Source organism: Carettochelys insculpta, chromosome 32, assembly GCF_033958435.1.
Source record: "Carettochelys insculpta isolate YL-2023 chromosome 32, ASM3395843v1, whole genome shotgun sequence".
In the NCBI taxonomy this organism is placed as follows: domain Eukaryota; kingdom Metazoa; phylum Chordata; order Testudines; family Carettochelyidae; genus Carettochelys; species Carettochelys insculpta.
Genome location: NC_134168.1, coordinates 8,562,184 through 8,585,084, shown reverse-complemented (window position 1 = coordinate 8,585,084; position 22,901 = coordinate 8,562,184). Strand labels below are relative to the sequence as shown.

Here is a 22,901-nt window from a genome sequence, read left to right as displayed (position 1 = left end):
ATAGATAGATACGGTGTATGGGGATGGATAGATAGATAGATAGATAGATACAATGTATGGGGATAGATAGATAGATAGATACGGTGTATGGGGATAGATAGATAGATAGATAGATGGATAGATGTGAACACACAGACACACAACCTATGTGCTCAGACACACAAAGCTTCCCTCCCTATGTCTGGATAATTCAAACAAAGGAACTAGTCACATCATTTTGTGCCAATTTCAGACCCGAGCACAATGCCAATGGACTCCAGTGGGAGAACGTCTGGGGGCTTCACTCACTCATTTATAGCTTGTGCTGCTTAAGAAGAGTTGTCCCATCACGGAGATGCTGGCGTTGTCTGCTCTGAAGGAAACAGAGGGGTTTTTATTTCACTTGTAGGCTTCTGGGACCAAATCCCCTATGGAAATTTCTTGTCATATTCCTCCGGGGAAGAACAACACTGCCTCAGCCTGCACCAAACAGACTTCATGATGTCGGTTGTTTCATAGGAAATCATAACATCATCCTCGTCATCATGTCTGTTTTCTAGTTGAAAATAATCAGAGGTTCACTAACTGGAAAGTTGTTTTATGCATTTTGTCTGACATGTGGAAATGTTTGTCCAAGGCAAGGCCCAGGACTCCAGGTCCTGGATGCCCAGACTGTGGGCCCCACTCTTTTCTCAGCGCCATGATGAGAACTCAGGAGCTCTGACTCCCAGTTCCACCTGCTCTAACCATTACACCCCACTGCCCTGCCGGAGCTGGGAACAGACCCCAGGAGCCCTTGCTCCCAGACCTCAAGCCCCTCACTGTTGGTCCCAAGTTAAATAAAGGGTTTTTTTTTCTCTTTTTTTTGGAAAACTTTTTTGGTTTCTGTAAATGATAGAAAACAAGGGAGAAAAGACGGTTGCAATAATAAACACCTGAAAGAATCCATCGAGTTTCCCTGTGTTCCTCCTTGTTTGCTTGAAATGTGGGTGCAGGGAATGGGGTGTGTGTGTAGGGGACTGTGGTTGGGGGTGGGAGTGGTGAAGTCACAGCAGGGTTTTGGTGTGGAGAGCTCAGACCCGGGTGGAGGGCTCAGGCAGAAGGTTTGATGTGTGGTGGGGGTCCAGCCAGAGGATGGGGGTGGCAGAGCAGGGGTGGTAGGTGAGGAGGTTGGGCGCTCTCAGGGGGTTTACCAGGGGCAGCCACAGTGGAGCTGGTCCATGGGTGGGTCCGGGCTGAGCTGCTCGGCCCTGGCATCTCCTCAGGTGGTGGTGTCCAAGCTGTGGCTCCTGATACCAGTGTCTCTGGGGAGGAGGGCTGGGCCCAGCTGGTATCTATAGCCCCAGCCTCAGCTCCTGGAGGGGAGGCGCCTTTTCACTGTCCGGGGAGGCTGGGCTCCTTGGTGAGGTGTGGGGGGCAGGCCATGGTGCTGGGCACTGCCCTGGGGTGAACCAGGCTCAGCTCAACTCTGCCCCAGTTTTGGGCTGGGGGCCCATGGGGGCCAGGACTCAGCTGCAGGGATGGGTCCCTCCCTGGGGTGAGCCGGGAGCCAGGTCCCAGCTCCGGGGTCCAGCCATAGCTTCAGGGCTGGGGGGCAGCTGCAGGGGGGAGGGTGCATCGAAGGGATTCAGCTGGCCATGGGCACTGAGCCTGGCCCCAGGGCGAGATGTAGGGGGTCAGCCCCAGTCTCTGCTGTGGGGTTGGGGAGCAGTGGGGGCATGGCCTGGGTGACAGCCTGGCCCTGCTATGAGCTGGGGGAGGGCTAGTAGGAGGTTCCAGCTCTGAGGGGAGCCAGTGTAGCTCCAGGGGGTGTTGTGGGTGCGAGGGCCCCATCCTGGGATGAGCGGGGGTGCTCAGCTCCAGCTGTGAATGCCCTGGCCCTATTTCAGCGTGCGTGGGCCAGTCTCAGCATCGGAGTGGACAGGGGGGCTGTTAGGGTTGGGTCTGGGCTGCAGCCTGATTGGGGCAGAGGGGCAGACATCCTGTGCCAGGCCCAGGAAGAGCTTAGGGGGCTGCCCGTGGGGCACAGAGGGGAGGAACTACTTCTACTGCTCTCTCTGCAGAACGGCTGGTCCCTGCACTCGCTGCCCCAGTGCTGAGTCTGACGTGTCTCGTACCACTTCTCAGTGCCCCTCCCTTCCCCGGTGTGGGAGACCCGGGGATTCCAGGCACTTCCCACTTTCCAGGCACGGCCAAGCCCTGACCTTAGTTTAAGGCAGGGTCAGAGGAAGCTGCAGGCCAAGTTGTGTGGTTGTTGCTCTTCCAGTTTTAGAGGAGTGCTTGAACAGACAGACAGACAGACAGACACACGCTGGCATGTGAATTTTCTGGGTCATTATAGGGGCTCTTTTGCATACTTGGCTTCATCTAATTCTTAACTCCCACCCCCCACCGCCCCTCTCCTCTCTGATTTGCTCACCTTGATTATCTTTTTCTGATTTGTCCTCCTTGATTCCTGGTTTTGGTTCTCTGTGCCTTAAATATTGAGTCTGTTCTGGTCTGGCTCTGGTCTGAAGACGTGGGTCTGTCCCACGAAAGCTCACCTAATAAACTATTTTGTGAGCCTTTAAAGTGCTACTTTACTGCTTTTTTGTTATAAGATACGGAGTGCCAGCCCCCTTTTAATATTGTCCCTCTGTCTGCGAGCGACCCTCCCTCACTGCATCCACTCATTCCTTAGGGCTGTTTTGCAATACAGCAGCTGGTTTCCCGTCACTCATCCTCTGCTGCCCTCTGCTGCCTGTTGCTGATTCATTTCACAGTCACAGTCAGTTACTTGATAATTTATTAGGTGATGAGCTTTCGTGGGACAGACCCGCTTCTTCAGACCATCCTTAGCCAGACCAGAACAGACTCAATATTTAAGGCACAGAGAACCAAAAACAGTAATCAAGGAGGGCAAATCAGAAAAAAATGATCAAGGTGAGCAAACCAGAGAGTAGAGGGGTATGGGCAGGGGGATGGTCAAGAATTAGATTAAGCCAAGTTTGTAAACAAGCCCCTATCCCATCCCGGTTCAAACCACATGTTAATGTGCGGAATTTGAATATAAAAGACAGCTCGGCTGTCTCCCTTTCAATAGTGGTGCAAAATTTTTTTTTCAGTAACACGCAAACTCTTAAGTCATTAACAGAATGGCCCATTCCTTTAAAATGTTGAGTAACCAGTTTGTGGATCTGGAGTGTTTTTATGTCTGTTTTGTGCCCATTAACTCTTTGTCTAAGGGAGTTAGAAGTCTGTCCAACGTACAAAGCATTTGGGCATTGTTGGCACAGGATGGCAAATATGACGTTAGCTGAGGAACAAGAGAAAGTGCCCATGATTCTGTGAGTAACCCGGTTAGGTCCAGTGATGGTATTTCCAGAATAGATATGTGGACAAAGCTGGCAGCAGGCTTTGTTGTATGGAAAAGTTCCAGGACTGGTGTTCCTGGGGTATAGACTGTGGCTGTTGGTGAGAATCCTCATAAGGTTGGGAGGTGCCTGTACAAGAGAACAGGCCTATCACCCAGGGCCTTCTGGAGTGTGGCATCCTGATTAAGGATAGGTTGTAGGTCTTTAATAATTCGCTGCAGTGGTTTGAGTTGGGGGCTGTAGCTGATGACCAGTGGTGTTCTGTTCTTGGCTGTGTTGGGCCTGTCTTGGAGCAGCTGGTCTCTGGGTATTTGTCTGGCCTTGCTGTTTGTTTTTTATTTGTCCTGGTGGGTACCACACCAGTGGGTATCACTTTCCAGATCCTGAGCAATGACGGGAACGTGCTCGGCAGGTTATGGGGGTTTGGTCGACCAGGCCCTCATGGGTGTCGTCGGTGTTTGTGCTGTGCAGCCGCGCCCGGGGAGATTGCTCTGAAACGGCCCCCGCGTGTGGAGATAGAAGAGTTCCTTGGAACAGCGCTGGCTGGTGATGCGTCTCTTTGCCCAGCGACAAGATCAGAGCCAGGTGAAAAATCGCTCAGGAGGTGCAGCAATGTGGCTGTTTTGTGTGGGGTTTGGAAAGTGCCAAGATCTCTCAGAAGCACCTGAAATTGCTCTGCTGGGCCTCTGTGTGCAGGACAAGGAGCAACGGGCTGAACCTGCAGCCTGGGAGGTTTAGGTCGGACATTAGGAAAAACTTCCCACCTGCCCGGGTGGTTAAACACTGGAATAAATTGCCCAGGGGCTGTGGAATCTCCATCCCTGGGGTTATTCCAGAGCAGGTTGGACACACCCCTGCCAGGGACAGTCTGGAATGGTGCCTGGGCCTGCTGTGAGCACAGGGGTCGCACTCGATGACCTCTCGAGGTCCCTTCCAGTTTCGTTGTTCTGTGATTCAGTGAGTCGGACACTGTGATTGTGAGTCCGCACTGCCCGGCTCAGGCCAGCTGGCGCGTGTGTGCGCGGCACAGACTGCAGAGCTGTAACACTGCGGTTTGGGCACAGACGCTCAGGCTGGAGCCTTGCTCCAAACTCCCAGCCAGGGCTTTTTCCCACAACGCAGTCTGTGAGCCCCCGTGATGTGCAAGGTCAGGTCGATTCCCGCGGTCAGACCCACAAAAGTTGTAGAGGAGCTGACGGGTTCTCACCTGCGCTTCGGTGCCTGTGCCTTAGACGTGGCAACGTGGTTTCCTCCTCAGTGCAAAGGCGCCGAGGGAGTTTTCAGTCATGGCCGTGACTTCCTTTCCCACGGCCCAGGGAGCCGGAATGTGAGGAGGCTCCTGATTCCCTCAGGCGCTGAAGACACGGGCAGGTGTCGAGATGGAGCAGGTCCCGCTTTTCCCTCAGCCATGTGCGGAATACATTTTGTTAGGTGCACTAGGAAGGTGCAGATGTACACCACCTATGGAAAGCCCTGCGGCTGGCTGCAGGCACTCTGCTCAGCAGTGAGTGGCACTGGAATCCCTCCCAGGTGGCCGCCCAGGGGCCCAGCTCACAGGGAACGTGGGCGCCAGACACAGTTCTCCATTGGAGTCCAACCTGGGGCATTGGAAGCGATAGCAGCCTGTGTCTGTGCCTGTCTAGAAAGAAGCCTGGGAGGGGTGAAAGCAGAGACTTAGGCCCATCTCACCCTGCGGCTCTGGCGCTAACTGCTTTGGCCTTTCACAGGTCTAGATGGACGCAATTCTCAGGAGAACCGATGGGAATTAGCTGCCAATATTTCAATGGGATTTTAGGCTCCTTTGACTATCCCAGCCTGGAGCGATGTCAGGGCCCAGCAGCTCCGATTCTGGGCCAAGATGTCTGGGCTCCAGCTCCCAGCCATTGCCCCCAGAAAGCCATGTGGTGTGACTGCCTCTCCGGGGAGGTGCCATGGCACAGGGCTCTGCCAGGGAAGCAAGACTGGGGCTCAGAAGGGCTGGGTAATTACCCTGTCCCGGCATGACCAGGGGCAAGTCATTTCCCCTCTGCTGGGCAGACGGGCCCCCACCCCAGCAGAGCCCAACTAAGGGGGTTTGGACTTGTGGGCCGGGCCCCAAACTTCCGGAATAGCAGGGGAGTGGCCCAGGGTCCCTGGGCCTGGACTAGGGTTACCACATACAAAAGAGGCCCCCGGAACGGGCGCGTGTCTGTCTCAGTGTCTGCCCACAGGCGGGGTGTGAGTGTGTTAAGGCAGAGCCGGGACACTCACAGACACTCACACGGACACACTCCTTCCCCGGGGGGGCGGGGGGCTCTTTTTTAAAGGGCAAAATATGGTAACGCCCCCCCCCCGGTTCCTGTGCCAGCCGGCTCAGTGGGTGTGGGAGTCCCTACAAGCATCGAATCAGCCCAGCCAGCTTTTACGTTCCCTTTCTCAAGAGCCTGGGGAAGGGAATCAGACGAGAGTGGAGAGAAGGTGCGATGGGCTCAGGGGTCCCCAGGCTCTGCACCCCGTCCGCAGGCAGGAGTGACTCTCACTCGGCAGCAGAACAGCGGGTTTATTAGCCAACAGGACACAGCGTCGTACAGAGGAGTCAGTGCAGCCGGCAGGGACAGCCAGTCCCATCCATGTTGGGGAGAGGAGGCCCCGAGGGGCCCCCGGAGGCGGGGCCTGGTCCCCTCCTTTGTCTCTGTTTCTCCCTGCCCAGACTCACAGCTTCCAACTCCCAATTCAACCCCCTCAGGCTCCACCTCCCCCTTTGTCTGCAGCCAGAGGTGTCACCTGGTCGCCACGGTTACCCTCAGCAGGAGCCCCCAGCCCTCGTGAGCCGCCTCCCCACACATACCCCCACGACGTCACAGAAGGTGAGACCAGGTGGACAAGGGTCCCACAAAGCGCTTGAGGATTTTTTTTCAGCTTCTCCCTTGGAAATTCAGGTCCTTGACAGGCCATTGCCTTGTCCCTGCACTGTCTTCCCACCCCCAATGTCCCCTCCGGCCTCTTCTCCACACCCAGCGGGCAATGGCCCCTGCACAGCGCTGAGTCTCTGGTGCACAGAGGTTCCTGCATGAATCTCTCTTGCAACCCAGGTGCAAAGATGAAATGGTCCCTCAGCTGGGCATCCTGGTGCCCAGAGACAAGTGGCACCATCCCGAGAGGAGCTACTGCCCAGTGATGTCTGCCTGTTTTCCCAGCCCCCACAGCCCTCCTCATGGCCAGAGGCAGAAGCAAAATCTTCCCTTTCCTCACACCCCATCCAGGAAGAACCTTCGGTGCAGGATTTTCCTCAGAGCCGCCTGCACCTCCTTGTTCCGCAGGGTGTAGATGACGGGGTTCAGGGCGGGAGTGACCACGCTGTAGAGGAGAACGATCACCATGTCCCACTGGGGGGATTCCCCGGAGGACGGGGGCGCGTAGGTCAAGATGGCAGCTCCATAGAAGAGCGACACCACGGTGAGGTGGGAGGCGCAGGTGGAGAAGGCCTTTCTCCGGCTTTCCCGCGACTGCACCTTCAGGAGCAGGAAGGAGATGATGTAGAGGTAGGAGAGCAGTGTGAGCACACAGGGAATGACCACGATGCCCCCCGTGATTATGTTGAGCAGGGTCAGGTTGAGGCGGGTGCTGTCACAGGCCAGGCTCAGCAGGGGCTTGATGTCACAGAAGAAGTGGTGGATATTTTTGTGGCCACGGAAGTGCAGCTGGGAGGTCATAATCGTGTGCATCAGGGCGTGCAGGAAGCCGGTGGCCCAGGTAGACACTGCCAGGAGCAGGCAGGCCTGTGGGCTCATGACCAGCCTGTATCGCAGTGGGTTGCAGATGGCCACGTAGCGGTCATAGGCCATGATGGCCAGCAGCACGGCCTCGCTGCTGCCCAGGAAGTGGAAGAAGTGGAGCTGGGCCAGGCAGCCGGCCAAGGAGATGGTCTGACGCTCTGAGAAGAAGCCAGACAGCATCTTGGGCACCGTGACCGTGCAGTAGCAGAAGTCCAGGCAGGAGAGATTCCCGAGGAAAAAGTACATGGGGGTGTGGAGCCGGGGCTCGGCCAGCACCATGGCCACCATGGCCCCGTTGCCCAGAAGGGTGGCCACGTAGAGCAGCAGGAAGAGCGTGAATAGAAAGTCCTCCATCCCCTGGAGGTCAGTCAGGCCCGTGAGGATGAATTCACTCACCTCCGTCTGGTTCTCCATCGCTGTGGGAGCTGGGGAGGAATGAGGCGTTAAAGGAGCCGGATGAAGCAGAGGTTTTCAGTGGGCCGTAGGTGCTAAAACTAATGACAAATGGATATTGACCCCTCTTTACAATTCTGGCCAGTGTGGTAGCATTTCTATGAGCCAGGTTCATCCCTGGGTATCACGGCTGTGAGCTCCCTGCATGTGCATGTTTGATCATCTCCACATTGCAGACGGCTGAATGGAGATCTATCTATCTATCTATCTATCCCCATACACTGTATCTATCTATCTATCTATCTATCCCCATACACTGTATCTATCTATCTATCCCCATACACTGTATCTATCTATCTATCTATCTATCCCCATACACTGTATCTATCTATCTATCCATCTATCCCCATACACTGTATCTATCTATCTATCTATCTATCTATCCCCATACACTGTATCTATCTATCTATCCATCTATCCCCATACACTGTATCTATCTATCTATCCCCATACACTGTATCTACCTTTCCCCATACACTATATCTATCTATCTATCTATCTATCTATCCCCATACACTGTATCTATCTACCTATCCCTATACACTGTATCTATCTATCTATCCCCATACACTGTATCTATCTATCCATCTATCTATCCCCATACACTGTATCTATCTATCTATCCCCATACACTGTATCTATCTATCCCCATACACTGTATCTATCTATCCATCTATCTATCCCCATACACTGTATCTATCTATCTATCCATCTATCCCCATACACTGTATCTATCTATCTATCCCCATACACTGTATCTATCTATCCCCATACACTGCATCTATCTATCCATCTATCTATCCCCATACACTGTATCTATCTATCTATCCATCTATCCCCATACACTGTATCTATCTATCTATCCCCATACACTGTATCTATCTATCCCCATACACTGTATCTATCTATCTATCCCCATACACTGCATCTATCTATCCATCTATCTATCCCCATACACTGTATCTATTTATCTATCCATCTGAAATCCAGAACATCTATGGTGGCATTCTCTGAAATGCTTCCAGTTCCACGCACAGGGCCAGATAGACAGGCAGAACTTCAGAGTCTCAATGTGTGGATGAGACGATGGTGTAGGGAAGAGGGGTTTAGATTTATTAAGAACTGGGGACACTTTTGGGGTAGGGGGAGCCTATACAGAAATGATGGGCTCCACCTAAATCAAGGTGGATCCAGACTGCTGGCATTAAACATTAAAAAGGTCGTAGAGCAGTTTTTAAACTAAGAGGTGGGGGAAAGCCGATTAGTGCGGGGGAGCACCTGGATCGGACGGAGACTTCTCTTACACGAGGCTCCATAGATAGGGATTCCCTAGAAGTTAGTCAGATAGGGAACGTGGGAAATAATATATGGGCAAGATCAGATGTGAAACAATCGCATATAAAAAAATCCAACGCGTCTGTGAAAGGCGGACATATAAATAGTGGTAGTTTTTTAACGTGCTTTTACACAAATGCTAGGAGTCTGTCAAATAAGATGGGTGAACTGGAGTACCTCATATCAAAGGAGGAAGTTGACATAATAGGTATCACAGAAACATGGTGGAATGAGGACAATCGGTGGGACACTATCATACCGGGATATAAATTATATCAGAAAGACAGAACAGGTTGTGCGGGTGGCGGAGTGGTACTATATGTGAAGGATAATATAGAATCAAATGAAGCAAAAATCCTAAAGGAATCAAAATGTTCCATAGAATCATTATGGATAACAATTCATTCCTCTAATATGAATATGGCATTAGGAATATATTACCGACCACCTAACCAGGACAGTGATAGTGATGCTGAAATGTTAAGGGAGATTAGAGAGGCTATCAAAATAAAAAACGCAGTAATAATAGGAGATTTCAATTATCCCCATATTGATTGGGCGCATGTCACCTCAGGACGGGATTCAGAGATTAAATTTCTTGATGCCTTAAATGACTGCTTCTTGGAGCAGCTAGTACAGGAACCCACAAGGGGAGAGTCAATTCTCGATCTAGTCTTGACTGGAACACAGGATCTGGTCCAAGAGGTAACTGTTACTGGACCGCTTGGAAATAGTGACCACAATATAATAACTTTTAATATTCCTGTGTTGGGAAGAACACCGCAGCGGTCAAACACTCTGGCATTTAATTTCAAAAAGGGGAATTACACTAAAATGAGGAAGCTAGTTAAACAGAAACTAAAAGGTAGAGTAATTAAACTAAAATCTCTGGAAGCTGCATGGAAACTGTTTAAAGACACCATACTAGAGGCCCAACTTAAATGTATACCCCAAATAAAAAAACACAGTAAGAGACCTAACAAAGAACCACCATGGCTAAACAGCCATGTTAAAAAGGCAGTGAGAGAGAAAAGGGCAGCTTTTAAAAAGTGGAAGTCAAATCCTAGTGAGGAAAATAGAAAGGAACATAAACACTCCCAAATTAGCTGTGTCTACGACTGCGTCTACACGTGCACGCTACTTCGAAGTAGCGGCAGTAACTTCGAAATAGCGCCCGTCACGTCTACACGTGTTGGGCTCTATTTCGAAGTTGAAATCGACGTTAGGCGGCGAGACGTCGAAGTCGCTAACCCCATGAGCGGATGGGAATAGCGCCCTACTTCGACGTTCAACATCGAAGTAGGGACGTGTAGACGATCCGCGTCCTGCAACATCGAAATAGCGGGGTCCTCCATGGCGGCCATCAGCTGGGGGGTTGAGAGATACTCTCTCTCCAGCCCTTGCGGGGCTCTGTGGTCACCGTGGGCAGCAGCCCTTAGCCCAGGGCTTCTGGCTGCTGCTGCTGCAGCTGGGGGTCCGTGCTGCATATACAGGGTCTGCAACTAGTTGTTGGCTCTGTGTATCTTGCACTGTTTAATGAAAGTGTGTCTGGGAGGGGCCCTTTAAGGGAGCGACTTGCTGTTGAGTCCGCCCCGTGACCCTGTCTGCAGCTGTGCCTGGCTCCCTTATTTCGATGTGTGCTACTTTGGCGTGTAGACGTTCCCTCGCTGTGCCTATTTCGATGTTGGGCTGAGCAACGTCGAAGTTGAACATCGACGTTGCCAGCCCTGGAGGACGTGTAGACGTTATTCATCGAAATAGCCTATTTCGATGTCGCAACATCGAAATAAGCTATTTCGAAGTTGGGTGCACGTGTAGACGTAGCCTACATGTGCACGCTACTTCGAAGTAGCGGCACTAACTTCGAAATAGCGCCCGTCGCGGCTACACGCGTCGGGCGCTATTTCGAAGTTAACTTCGACGTTAGGCTGCGAGACGTCGAAGTCGCTAACCTCATGAGGGGATCGGAATAGCGCCCTACTTCGACGTTCAACGTCGAAGTAGGGACTGTGTAGACGATCCACGTCCTGCAACGTCGAAATTGCCGGGTCCTCCATGGTGGCCATCAGCTGGGGGGTTGAGAGATGCTCTCTCTCCAGCCCCTGCGGGGCTCTATGGTCACCGTGGGCAGCAGCCCTTAGCCCAGGGCTTCTGGCTGCTGCTGCTGCAGCTGGGGATCCATGCTGCAGGCACAGGGTCTGCAACCAGTTGTTGGCTCTGTGGATCTTGTGTTTTTTAGTGCAACTGTGTCTGGGAGGGGCCCTTTAAGGGAGCGGCTTGCTGTTGAGTCCGCCCTGTGACCCTGTCTGCAGCTGTGCCTGGCACCCTTATTTCGATGTGTGCTACTTTGGCATGTAGACGTACCCTCGCAGCGCCTACTTCGATGTGGTGCCGCGCAACGTCGAAGTTGAACATCGACGTTGCCAGCCCTGGAGGACGTGTAGACGTTATTCATCGTCGCTACATCAAAATAAGCTATTTTGATGTTGGCTTCACGTGTAGATGTAGCCATTAAGTGTCATAATGTAATAAGAAAAGCCAAAAAAGATTTTGAGGAACAGCTAGCCAAAAATTCAAAAAACGATAGTAAAATGTTTTTTAAATACATTAGAAGCAGGAAGCCCGCTAAAAAAGCAGTGGGGCCCTTGGACGATAAAGATATAAAAGGAGCGATCAAGGAAGACAGTGCCATTGCGGAGCGATTAAATGATTTCTTTGCTTCAGTCTTCACGGCTGAGGATGTTACAGAGGTTCTTAAATCTGAGCCAGTCTTTTTAGGTGACAAATCTGAGGAACTCTCTCAGATTGAAGTGACATTAGAGGAGGTTTTGGAGTTAATTGATAAGCTGAATAGTAACAAGTCTCCAGGACCAGACGGTATTCACCCAAGGGTTCTGAAAGAACTCAAATGTGAAATTGTGGAGTTATTAACAGTGGTTTGTAACCTATCCTTTAAATCCACTTTGGTACCAAATGACTGGAAGACGGCCAATATAACGCCAATATTTAAAAAAGGCTCTAGAGGAGACCCTGGCAATTATAGACCGATAAGTTTAACATCAGTACCAGGCAAATTAGTAGAAACACTAGTAAAGAATAAAATTGCAAGGTACGTAGAAGAGCACGAATTGTTGGGCAAAAGTCAGCATGGTTTCTGCAGAGGGAAGTCGTGTCTAACTAATCTATTAGAATTCTTTGAAGGGGTTAATAAACATGCGGACAAGGGGCACCCAGTGGACATAATATACCTAGATTTCCAGAAAGCCTTTGACACGGTCCCACACCAAAGGCTTTTATGTAAATTAGGCGGTCATGGGATAGGAGGAAAGATCCTTTCATGGATCGGGAATTGGTTAAAAGACAGAAAACAAAGGGTGGGAATAAATGGTAAATTTTCATAATGGAGGAGGGTAACTAGTGGTGTTTCCCAGGGGTCAGTCCTGGGACCGATCCTGTTCAACTTGTTCATCAATGATCTAGAAAATGAGGTGAGCGGTGAGGTGGCAAAGTTTGCAGATGACACCAAGTTGTTCAGGACAGTCGAAACCAAAAGGGATTGTGAAGAACTACAAAAAGATCTCAGCAAACAGTGATTGGGCAGCAAAATGGCAAATGAAATTTAATGTGGGTAAGTGTAAGGTAATGCACGTTGGAAAAAATAACCCAAATTACACGTACTACATGATGGGGTCAAATTTAGCTACGACAGATCAGGAAAGGGATCTTGGAGTTATAGTGGATAGTTCTCTGAAGACATCCACGCAGTGTGCAGCGGCAGTTAGTAAAGCAAATAGGATGTTAGGAATTATTAAAAAAGGGATCGATAATAAGACAAAAGATATCATACTTCCCCTATATAAAACTATAGTACGCCCACATCTTGAGTACTGCGTGCAGATGTGGTCTCCTCACCTCAAAAAAGATATATTGGCATTAGAAAAGGTTCAGAAAAGGGCGACTAAGATGATTAGGGGCTTGGAATGGGTCCCATATGGGGAGAGGCTAGAGAGACTGGGACTTTTCAGTTTGGAAAAGAGGCGATTGAGGGGCGATATGATAGAGGTATATAAAATCATGAATGGTGTGGAGAAAGTGAACATAGAAAAATTATTTACCTTTTCCCATAATACAAGAACTAAGGGACACCAAATGAAATTGATGGGTAGTAGGTTCAAAACTAATAAAAGGAAATTTTTCTTCACACAGCGCACAGTCAACCTGTGGAACTCCTTGCCCGAGGAGGCTGTGAAGGCCAGGACTCTATTAGGGTTTAAAAAAGAGCTTGATAAATTTTTGCAGGTTAGGTCCATAAATGGCTATTAGCCAAGGATAAAGTATGGTGCCCTAGCCTTCAGAACAAGGGCAGGAGATGGATGGCAGGAGATAAATCACTTGATCATTGTCTTCTGTTCTCCTTCTCTGGGGCACCTGGCATTAGCCACCGTCGGCAGACGGGATGCTGGGCTGGATGGACCTTTGGTCTGACCCAGTATGGCCATTCTTATGTTCTTATCTATCCCCATACACTGTATCTATCTATCTATCTATCTGTCTATCTATCTATTTATCTATCGATCCCCATACACTGTATATATCTATCCCCATACACTGTATCTATCTATCCATCTATCTGTCCCCATACACTGTATCTATCTATCTATCAGGGTGCGTGTGGGGTGTGATCTACAGGCGCTCAGGTTGAACAGCCTGGTGCTCCCTTTAGCTTTGTGACTCTGGCAGAGCTGCTTGGGAAGCTACTGATGAAAAGTTCTAGGTACAAACGAGCTGTCAAAACCATCTTTCATCACCCTTGACGAGGAGATCGGCGGGGACCATGTGCAGGGCTGAAAGGGCCCACTTCACTGGCAGGTCTGGCCCCAGCTGCTAATTGTGGTACGTGTGTGAGAAGGGGCCCATGGTGCAAGTTTGTACTGAGCCACAAAATCACGCTTGCTCTCTGAAGGCCAGACGCAGCCAGAATGTGTTGGCTTGTATGAAAAGCTGCAAAACTCTGGATAGCCATTCCCATGCCCCATTGTCTCTTGCGAAGCCGCCTCCTTCCCCACTGGCACCTCCCGGTAGTGAGTCGGTGTGCGACAGCAAGAGGGAAGAGGAGAAGAAGGAGATGGAATTAATGTGAAAAGCTCCAGACAAAACCAAAGTTACAGGGCATCCCAGCTCGGGCCCTGGCAGAGGAGATGCGTCAGAGACGCCCCAAAGCCGGGAGGGGTTGTAGCGATCAGTGCTGCGTGAAAAGGAAGGTGCTCAGGCACTGGGGTGAGGGGTGGGGTTATAAAGCACTGCTGTAGACGGAACAGTCTGGTCTATTACAGACCCCACATGCTGGGCAGTTGAGCTCCCAACTCCCATGGAGTGCCCAGTGTTCCTCTGAAAATTCACAACTTCATTGCACTTATCAAAATGCTTCAACACGATTCTTTCCTTGTGTACATGGTCCAGCCAGACCCCTAGGCAGGGATTTCCAAGGGGGCTTACGGGAGTTCGGTGCCCAATCCCCATTCACACATACTGACAGTCAGGCACTTATCTGCAGGCGCTTTCTTTAAAAAATGCTGCCACAGACCCCTCTGGAGAGATATATTCTACCTGTCCATCCATCCAAAAAGACTTAGCACATTTCCTGTGTCTTCACCATGCTCTGTACTGTATGTTCCATGTCTCTAGCTCAGCTTGTTTAGTTGAAAGAAAGAAAGAAAGAAAGAAAAGAAAATGGGGCCACCTTACAAATCTGCCTTGGCAAATGCTGAAGACTGCACTTTGAGCACGTACCTGGCTGGACACAATCCTCCTTCAAGGTGACGACTGACAACAACAAAACCAAACAAAAGATCAAACCGCTGGGAAAGGATCCAGGACTTCAGCCTGTTGAGATGGGAATTGGAAGAAGCCGAGTGGTTCAGAAACGCTTGATGAGCCTGCAACAAAGAAGCCTTTTTATAATCAACCTGTGCTGAGCGGCAATCTGCTTTCGCCCCAGAGACCGTCTGCTGGTTGCTCTGGGCCAGAACTCCATGAACCTTCCAGCTCAGCAGACAAACAAACCCGCCGTCCCAGGGGAGCTGGAGGGAATACGGTTGTGCAGGCTGGCTCTGCCCGGCAGGTGGGAAAATAACAGAGCTGTGAATGTTGACGGGGCAGTCGAGCACTGTGCTGACGCAGAGCCCTGGTGCTGTTCGTCTGTCTGTCTCCATCTGTTGCCTCTTGCCTGGGTGCTTAGACTGGGAGCTCATCAGGTCGGGACAATCTTTTGGTTCCGTGTTTGTTCTGCTCAGGTACGATGGGATGTCAGCCCATGTGAGGAACTCCTAAGCACTACTCAGTGCACATCACAAACAGCAGTATGGGGAGAGACTGTCTAGGAACGACTGCAGCAGAAAGGGATCTGGGGCTTATAGTGGACCACAAGCTAAATATGAGTCAACAGTGCGATGCTGTTGCAAAAAAAGCAAACATGATTCTGGGCTGCATTAACAGGTGTGTTGTGAACAAGACACGGGAAGTCATTCTGCTGCTCTACTCTGCACTGGTTAGGCCTCAGCTGCAGTATTGTGTCCAGTTCTGGGCACCGCAGTTCAAAAAAGATGTGGAGAAATTAGAGAGGGTCCAGAAAAGAGCGACAAGAATGATTAAAGGTCTAGAGAATGTGACCCATGAAAAAAGGTTGAAAGAACTGGGCTTGTTTAGTTTGGAAAAGAGATTGAGGGGAGACATGATAGCGGTTTTCAGGTATCTAAACGGAGTCATAAGGAGGAAGGAGAAAACTTGTTCTTCTTGGCCTCTGAGGATAGAACAAGAGGCAACGGGCTTAAACTGCAGCAAGGGTGGTTTAGTTTGGACATTAGGAAAAAGTTCCTAACTGTCAGGGCGGTCAAACAGTGGAATAAATTGCCAAGGGAGGCTGTGGAATCTCCATCGCTGGAGATATTTAAGAACAGGTTAGATCAATGTCTATCAGGGATAGTTTAGATAATACTTGGTCCTGCCATTGGGGCAGGGGGCTGGACTCGATGGCCTCTCAAGGTCCCTTCCAGTCTTAGTGTTCTACGATTCTATGATTCTTTAGAGCTCCCCTTCAGGAAGTTGAAGGCTGCTATTAAATCACCTTTAAGTCTTCTGTTCTGTAAACTAAACAAGCCCAAATCCCTCAGCCTCTCCTCATAGGTCTTGTGTTCCAGACCCTTAATCATTTTTGTTACCCTTCACTGAACCTGCTTCAGCAAATCCACATCCTTTTATACTGGGGAGGGGCAAAACTGGACACAATATTCCAGATGTGGCCTCACCAGTGCCGAATAAAGAGGAATAATTACTTCTCTAGATCTGCTCGAAATGCTCCTCCTAATGCACCCCAGTCTGCTGTTAGCCTTCTTGGCTACAAGGGCACACTGTTTACTCATATCCAGCCTTTCATCCACCATAACCCCTAGGTCCCTTTCCATCGAACTGCTGCTGAGCCAGTCGGTCTCCAGCCTGTAACAAGGTTTGGGATTCTTCCGCCCCAGGTGCAGGACTCTACACTTCTCCTTATTGAACCACATCAGATTTCTTTTGGCCCAGTCCTCCAATTTATCCAGGTCCCTCTGGATTCTCTCTCTAGCCTCCAATGAATCTACCTCTCCCCCTAGTTTTGTGTCACCCACAAACTTGCTGAGGGTGCAACCCAGTCCCTCATCCAGGCCATTAATAAAGATGTTGAATAACACCGGCCCCAGAACCGAGCCTTGCGGCACTCCACTTGGAACAGACCACCATCCAGACATTGAGCCGTTGACCACAATCCATTGGGCCTGACCATCAAGCCAGCTTTCTATCCATTTTATAGTCCAAGGATCCAATCCATATTTCCTTAACTTATGGACGAGAATGTTGTGGGAGACCGTATCAAAAGCCTTGCTGAAGTCAAAGTATATCACATCCACTGACTTCCCCATGCCCACAGAGCTTGTTGCCTCGTCATAGAAGCTAATCAGATTGGTCAGGCAGGACTTGCCCCTGGTGAATCCATGTTGGCTACTTTTGATCACTTTCCCCTCTTCCAAGTGCTCCAAAATGGATTCCTTAAGGATTCCCTCCATAATTTTCCCAGGGATTGAGGTAAAGCTGACAGGTCTATAGTTCCCTGGATTATCCTTCTTACCTTTTTTAAAGATGGGCACTATGTTTGCCTTCTTCCAGTCATCCGGTATCTCCCCTGATCGCCAAGAGTCTTCAAGGATAATGGCCAAAGGTTCAGCAATGACCTCTGCCAATTTCCTCAGTACCCTGGGGTGCATTAAATCCAGATCCATGGACTTGTGCACATCTAGTTTTTTCTAGATAGCTCAGAACATGTTCCTTCCCCACAGATGGCTGCCCTCCACCTTCCCATACTGCATCGTCTAGGACCGCCATGGGGAAGTTGACTTTGTCCATGAAGACTGAGGCAAAAAAAGCATTGAGTGCTTCAGCTTTTCCTGCATCATCTGTCACTAGGTTACCTCCTTCATCCAGTAACGGCCCCACACCTTCTCTGATAACCCGTTTATTGTTCACATGCCTGTAGAAACCCTTCTTGTTACTCTTCACATCCCTTGCCAGCTGCAGTTACAATTGTGCTTTCGCTTTCCTGATCACTGCCCGGCATTCTCCAGCTGTTTGTTTATACTCCTCCTTAGTCAACTGTCCACATTTCCATTTCTTGTGTGCATCCTTTTTGAATTTAAGCTGACTAAGCATTTCCCTGTTAAGCCAAGCTGGTCGCCTACCATGTTTGCATTTCTTACTACGCAGAGGGATTGTTTGTTCCTGTTCCTTCAGTAAGACTTCTTTAAAGTACTTCCCGTTCTCTTCAACTCTTTTCCCCTTCATCTTCATTTCCCAAGGGATCCTGCTCATCCGGTCTCTCAGGGAGTCCAAGTCTGCTCTTCTGAAACCAAGGGTCTGTACGTTACCCTCTTTAAGGTTTTTGAAAATTGCTGTCATGTTCCCTCTAAGTCTTCTCTCTTCTAAACTAAACAAGCCCAGTTCTTTCAGTCTTCCCTCACAGCTCATGTTCTCTACACCTTTTAATCATTCTTGTTGCTCTTCTATGGACCTTCTTCAATTTCTGCACATCTTGCTTGAAATGCGGTGCCCAGAAGTGGACACAGTACTCTAACTGAAAGCTAATCAGTGCAGAGCAGAGCAGAATGACTTCTCAGGTCTTGTTTGCAACATTCCTGTGAATGCACCCCAGAAACTTGATTGCTTTTTTTTGTGTAGGGAATGTGGCAGCAGGAACGCAACGCTGCTGAAGGCTGGGAGGAATGTGTCTCCCAGAGGTCATCTGCATGAGAATGCAAAGGGCTGCAGGTGTGATACTGAGGCTGTGAGGAATGTGTCTCCCAGAGATCATTTGGATGAGAATGCAAAGATGTGCATGTGTGATAACTTTCAGGCAAAGCCAAATGGGTAGCAAGTCAGCCATGAGATTTGGTCTATTGTAAACATGTAGTTGTAAAATCACAATTTAAGCTGACAGTGTGGGAGTTGTGAGATCTCACCAGTACTCTGGGTTGTTGTGGGGGACAGGGCAGTCACCATAGCTGCATAAGACATTGATTACACAGGGCTCCCTGGTTTAAAGCACTGTAAAGGAGGAGGGGAGGGGTACTGGTTGAGTCAGTTTGCTGAGGGCTTTGGCCATATAGCTATAAGACTGGCTCAACTAACCCTCCCCACCTGTTGAAAGTTAGAGCTGGATACTAGGATGTTTGTGAAACCCCCTGCTAGAGCTATCAAGAGCTGAAATCGCAGCGTGGCAGCTGGGGCCATGCAGAGCTGAAATCACAGGGTTCTGCTGCAGGGCAATCCTGAGTGGTGGGAGTGGTGGTGGACAATGGTGACTGGCAGGTGGCTGGTAGGGGCGGGGGGTGGATGATGGCAACCAGTGGGCGGCCGGTGGCAGCAAGGGGAGGCTGCAGACAAGTGGACAGCTAGTACTGCCCTGGTGATGTATCTGTGGGCTCTGGGTTCGGGACTGCACCACAGAAGGTACACCCTGTAACTGTGTGTGGGGTAAAGGGCCAAGAGCCCCAGCAAGAGACTTGGTTCTACTGCATGTGGGGATGGTATCTTGGTAAAGGGGTTTGTCTCTTCTTTGCTTAGATACACGGCATCTGTCACTGTACCCTGGGGGTAGGTTATGGTCATTAAACAAGCTGTTTCTATCTCAGACTTTGTGCTTGCGAGGGGGGAGAACCACCTTACAGGCACCCAGCACAGGGGTGAAATTGTCCCAGGCCACTGGGTGGGGGCTCGATCTGGTTGGTTGTATCCTGGACAGGAAACCCCACATGAGTTGAATCCGGCCCTTCTGGCAGGCATCTGGCATTAATAGGAGGGTTACATTTGCAACAGCATTACATTTATGCTCCACTCTGACCCCTAGATCCCTTTCTGTAGGACTCCTTGCTAGACAGTCACTTCCCATTCTATATGTATGAAGCAGATTGGGCCTTCCTAAGTGGAATGCTTTGCATTTGTCTTTATTAAACTTCTGTTTACCTCAGACCATTTCTCCAATTTGTCCAGATCGTTTTGAACTATGACCCTATCCTCCAAAGCAGTTGCAACCCCTCCCAGCTTGGTATCATCTGCAAACTTAATAAGCGTACTCTCGCCGCTAACTTATATTCACTTTTCATACATCTGTATCAATTATCTTTATTGATCTCAGCACACACACAAATATAAACATTGAAGTGTTGTCTTGAGTTTGCCAGGATGTATTAACAGGCACCAGATATCTAATGGTGGGACACAGAGATTCCCAATCATGCACGGATTTCCATTTTATGTCTGACGTGTGCAGAACGGCATAGAACGCTACCCAATTAACGTTCTCCACTCACTGTGGAATGAACATTCCCCACTTACTTTTCAGAGGTGTAATGGAAAAGTCATGATTCTGATCTATGGATAATGAAGTTCATTGGCTCCCATGGAAGTGCAAGGGACCCAAAAGTCCTGAAAAGACGTGATGCTTCTCTGCAGAATTTAGGCACTTGTTTTCATGTACAGGTGAATTAAATGCCAGTTTGGGGAAAAGCTCCCTTGTTAAAAATAGTGTCAAATCCTGGAAATAGAAATGTGCATTGAATGTAGGAAAGGAGAATTATGCACAAGGAGCAAAGAAAGAAAGAAAGAAAACAAGCTTAAAGCAGGGTGAGCAACGAGGGGCTCTATTCTCGAGATCTAAAAAGGCTCGTCTCAAAGAAACCATATGAGTTCACCTGCGTTGTACCGTAAGCTACAATTTGTCTTTCGCATTCTGAGCCTTTTTCTCAAAGCCAATCGTTTAAGAATATTTTCTCTCAGAGATTCATTGACATCCTTGTTTCTCAAGCTGTAGATGACAGGGTTGATCGTGGGTATCAAGACTGTGTAGCAGAGAGAGAAGATTTTGTGTAGGACCTTGGGAGTGTTGGCTATTGGACCGACATAGACAGTGAACACGGTCCCATAGAAAACTGTCAGCACAATGAGGTGGGTGGAGAAGGCCTTTTTCTTCCCAGTGGTGGATGGGATCCTCAGGATGGTGGTGATGATACAGACATAGGTTATCGGTGTCAGTACAGAGGGTATCATCGTCCCTACGGTACACACAATAAACGTTATCTCTTGCAGAGTCCGGGTGTCTCCACAGGACAATTTTATCACAGGTGAAATATCACAAAAGAAATGGTCAATTTCATTCAAACCACAGAACGTTATTTGGAACAGGAAAACAATAGCAATGCCACAGACCACAACACTACTGATCCAGCACCCAGCCACTAGCTGGAAACAAACCCGGCCATTCATCAGAGCAGCATTACGGAGGGGATTGCATATTGCTAGGTACCGATCGCAAGACATTGCTGTAAGCAGAAGAGCTTCTGAGTTTGCCATAATACCAAAGAAATACAATTGCACAAGACATCCTGACACAGAAATGGTCTTGTTGCCAGTCAGGAGACTGGCCAGCAGCCTGCACAGGATGGCAGAGCTGTAGCAGATCTCCAAGAAGGACAAGTTGCCCACAAAGATGTACATGGGGGTCTGAAGGTGCTGATCAGTCACTACAAGTGTGATGATGAGGGTGTTCCCAGTCATGGTCACAATGTAGATCAGTAGAAGCAGCAGGAAGAGAAGGGTCTCCATTTCAGGGACATTCCCAAATCCTAACAGGATGAATTCCACGATGAGTGTCTGGTTTCCATCCTCCATGTTCTCCGTGTAAGGGATCTAGAAAGAGAAAACCACTACATAATGATGGAGTGCAGACAACAGGTTAGATTTAAAAAAATGGTCAGGGATGGTGCTAGATCCTGTTGTGAGCACAGGGGACTGGACTCAATACCCTTTCAAGGTCCATTTCAGCTCTATGAGATAAGTATATCTCCATGTTTCAAAAATGGAGTCCTCAATGAACACAGGAAAACTCATCTACTTAAAACAATAATGAATCTTGTGGCAACTTAAAGACGTCTGCACAATACTGATCTGTCGAAAGAAGTTCCTCTGGAAGATCTCTTCTAAAAAAACTTTTCTCGAAAGAGCACGTCTTCACACAAAGAAACGGATCGAAGGATCGATCGGCTCTTTCGATAGAGACCATCCACGCAGCCTCTCTTCTTTCGAAAGAACAGGCCAGGGAGCAATAAATCCAGCACCATGAGGACTGCTCTTTCATAAAATTGGCCCGTGGAGCTTCTGTCAACATTTTTTTTTTGAAAGAAGTTTTCGAAAGGAGGCACTCTTCCTGATCCGGGATCAGAAGATGGCTTCCAGAAGCAGAGCCATGTTGCTTCCCTTTCGTATTGAAAGACTGCATTTGCCTGTGGATGCTCCAAGAGTTCTTTCAGAACTATTCCTGATTTTCTGAAATTTCTTGCTGGCGTAGATGCAGTCTATCAGATTTATATGGGCATATGCTTTTGTGGATTAAAAAAACACTCTGTCAGATGTGTTTTACACAGGAAAGTTTATGCCAACTAAATCTGTTAGTCTTTAAGGTGCCACGGGACTCCTTGTTGTTTTTTTGCATGGACCAACTAACACGGCTACCCATCTGAGACTTGTCATTATATAATTGAGAGGCAGATCTTTTAATATAGATGAGCCCAAAACACAGAATCTTACTGAATTACAGAAATGTCACCTCTATTCCCGTAATCTCCCTTGAATATAGTTTTAAACTCCTGTGTGCAGATTTTGAAATATCCTTACATCCACAAGTCTTAACAAAAAAATAGCAAAGGTTCAAACTCATGCAAAACATCTGCCCTGTTGCTGAGGGGTGTAATTCCCAGCTTGGACAGAGATACATGGATTTTATAGAGTGTGAAGCCCTAGAATGTGTTACCTTGAGAGGTGGTGGTATCTCCATTCCTGGAGGTTTTTATGTCCTGGCTTGACAAAGTCCTGACTGGCATGAAAGAGTGAAGGCTGATCCTGCTTTGGGCAGGGGGCTGGACTCTAGGACCTCCTTAGATCCCTTCCTTTCCCAGGATTCTGTGATTCTATGGAGATACACACATCTCAGAGAGTTGGAAGGGACCTCAGGAAGTCCTTGAGTCCAGCCCCCTGCCCTCTTGGCAGAACCAAGCACCATCCCTTTTTTTTTTTTTTAAATCTATTTGCCCATATCCCTAGATAACCCTTCAAGGATTCAGCTCACAACCCTGGCTGTATGATGTATCTATATCTATATCTATCCATCTATCTATCTGTCTATCTATATTAACTCTGATCACTCTAGCAGCAGTTTGGAATAGTCACCTAAGATATCAGATGGGGTTAGGTTTGGACAATTAGCCTGTGCTGTTAAGGTTACACTGCTGCTGTTAGAACGTTAGCTCAGCCAAAGCCACTGTGTATTGGTTTAGTAGACCGGGAAGTACAGTTCTCAGAAGCATTGAAGAAACACCCAGTAACACAGACACTGTAACACCAAGAAGACTGAGGTGTATGTGAAAGTCTAGCTGGAAGGGATCTCAGCAGG

At 49.0% G+C, this 22,901-nt stretch overlaps 1 protein-coding gene across 2 annotated transcripts in view; it reads right to left on the bottom strand.

Annotated features, from left to right (window-relative positions):
* Positions 1-6,386: 6,386 nt before the first annotated feature.
* The window catches only part of LOC142004989 (olfactory receptor 12D1-like), a 63,085-nt gene continuing 46,570 nt past the window's right edge, over positions 6,387-22,901 (bottom strand). The window contains exon 2 of one of the 2 annotated variants that reach the window (XM_074982661.1): positions 6,387-7,512. In XM_074982661.1, coding sequence (XP_074838762.1) covers positions 6,560-7,501 — 942 coding nt within the window. In that variant the 5' untranslated portion in view covers positions 7,502-7,512 and the 3' untranslated portion in view covers positions 6,387-6,559. Of the gene's footprint in view, positions 7,513-19,666; positions 21,143-22,901 lie in introns of those variants that run through there. The other variant, XM_074982660.1, reaches the window with a different exon arrangement.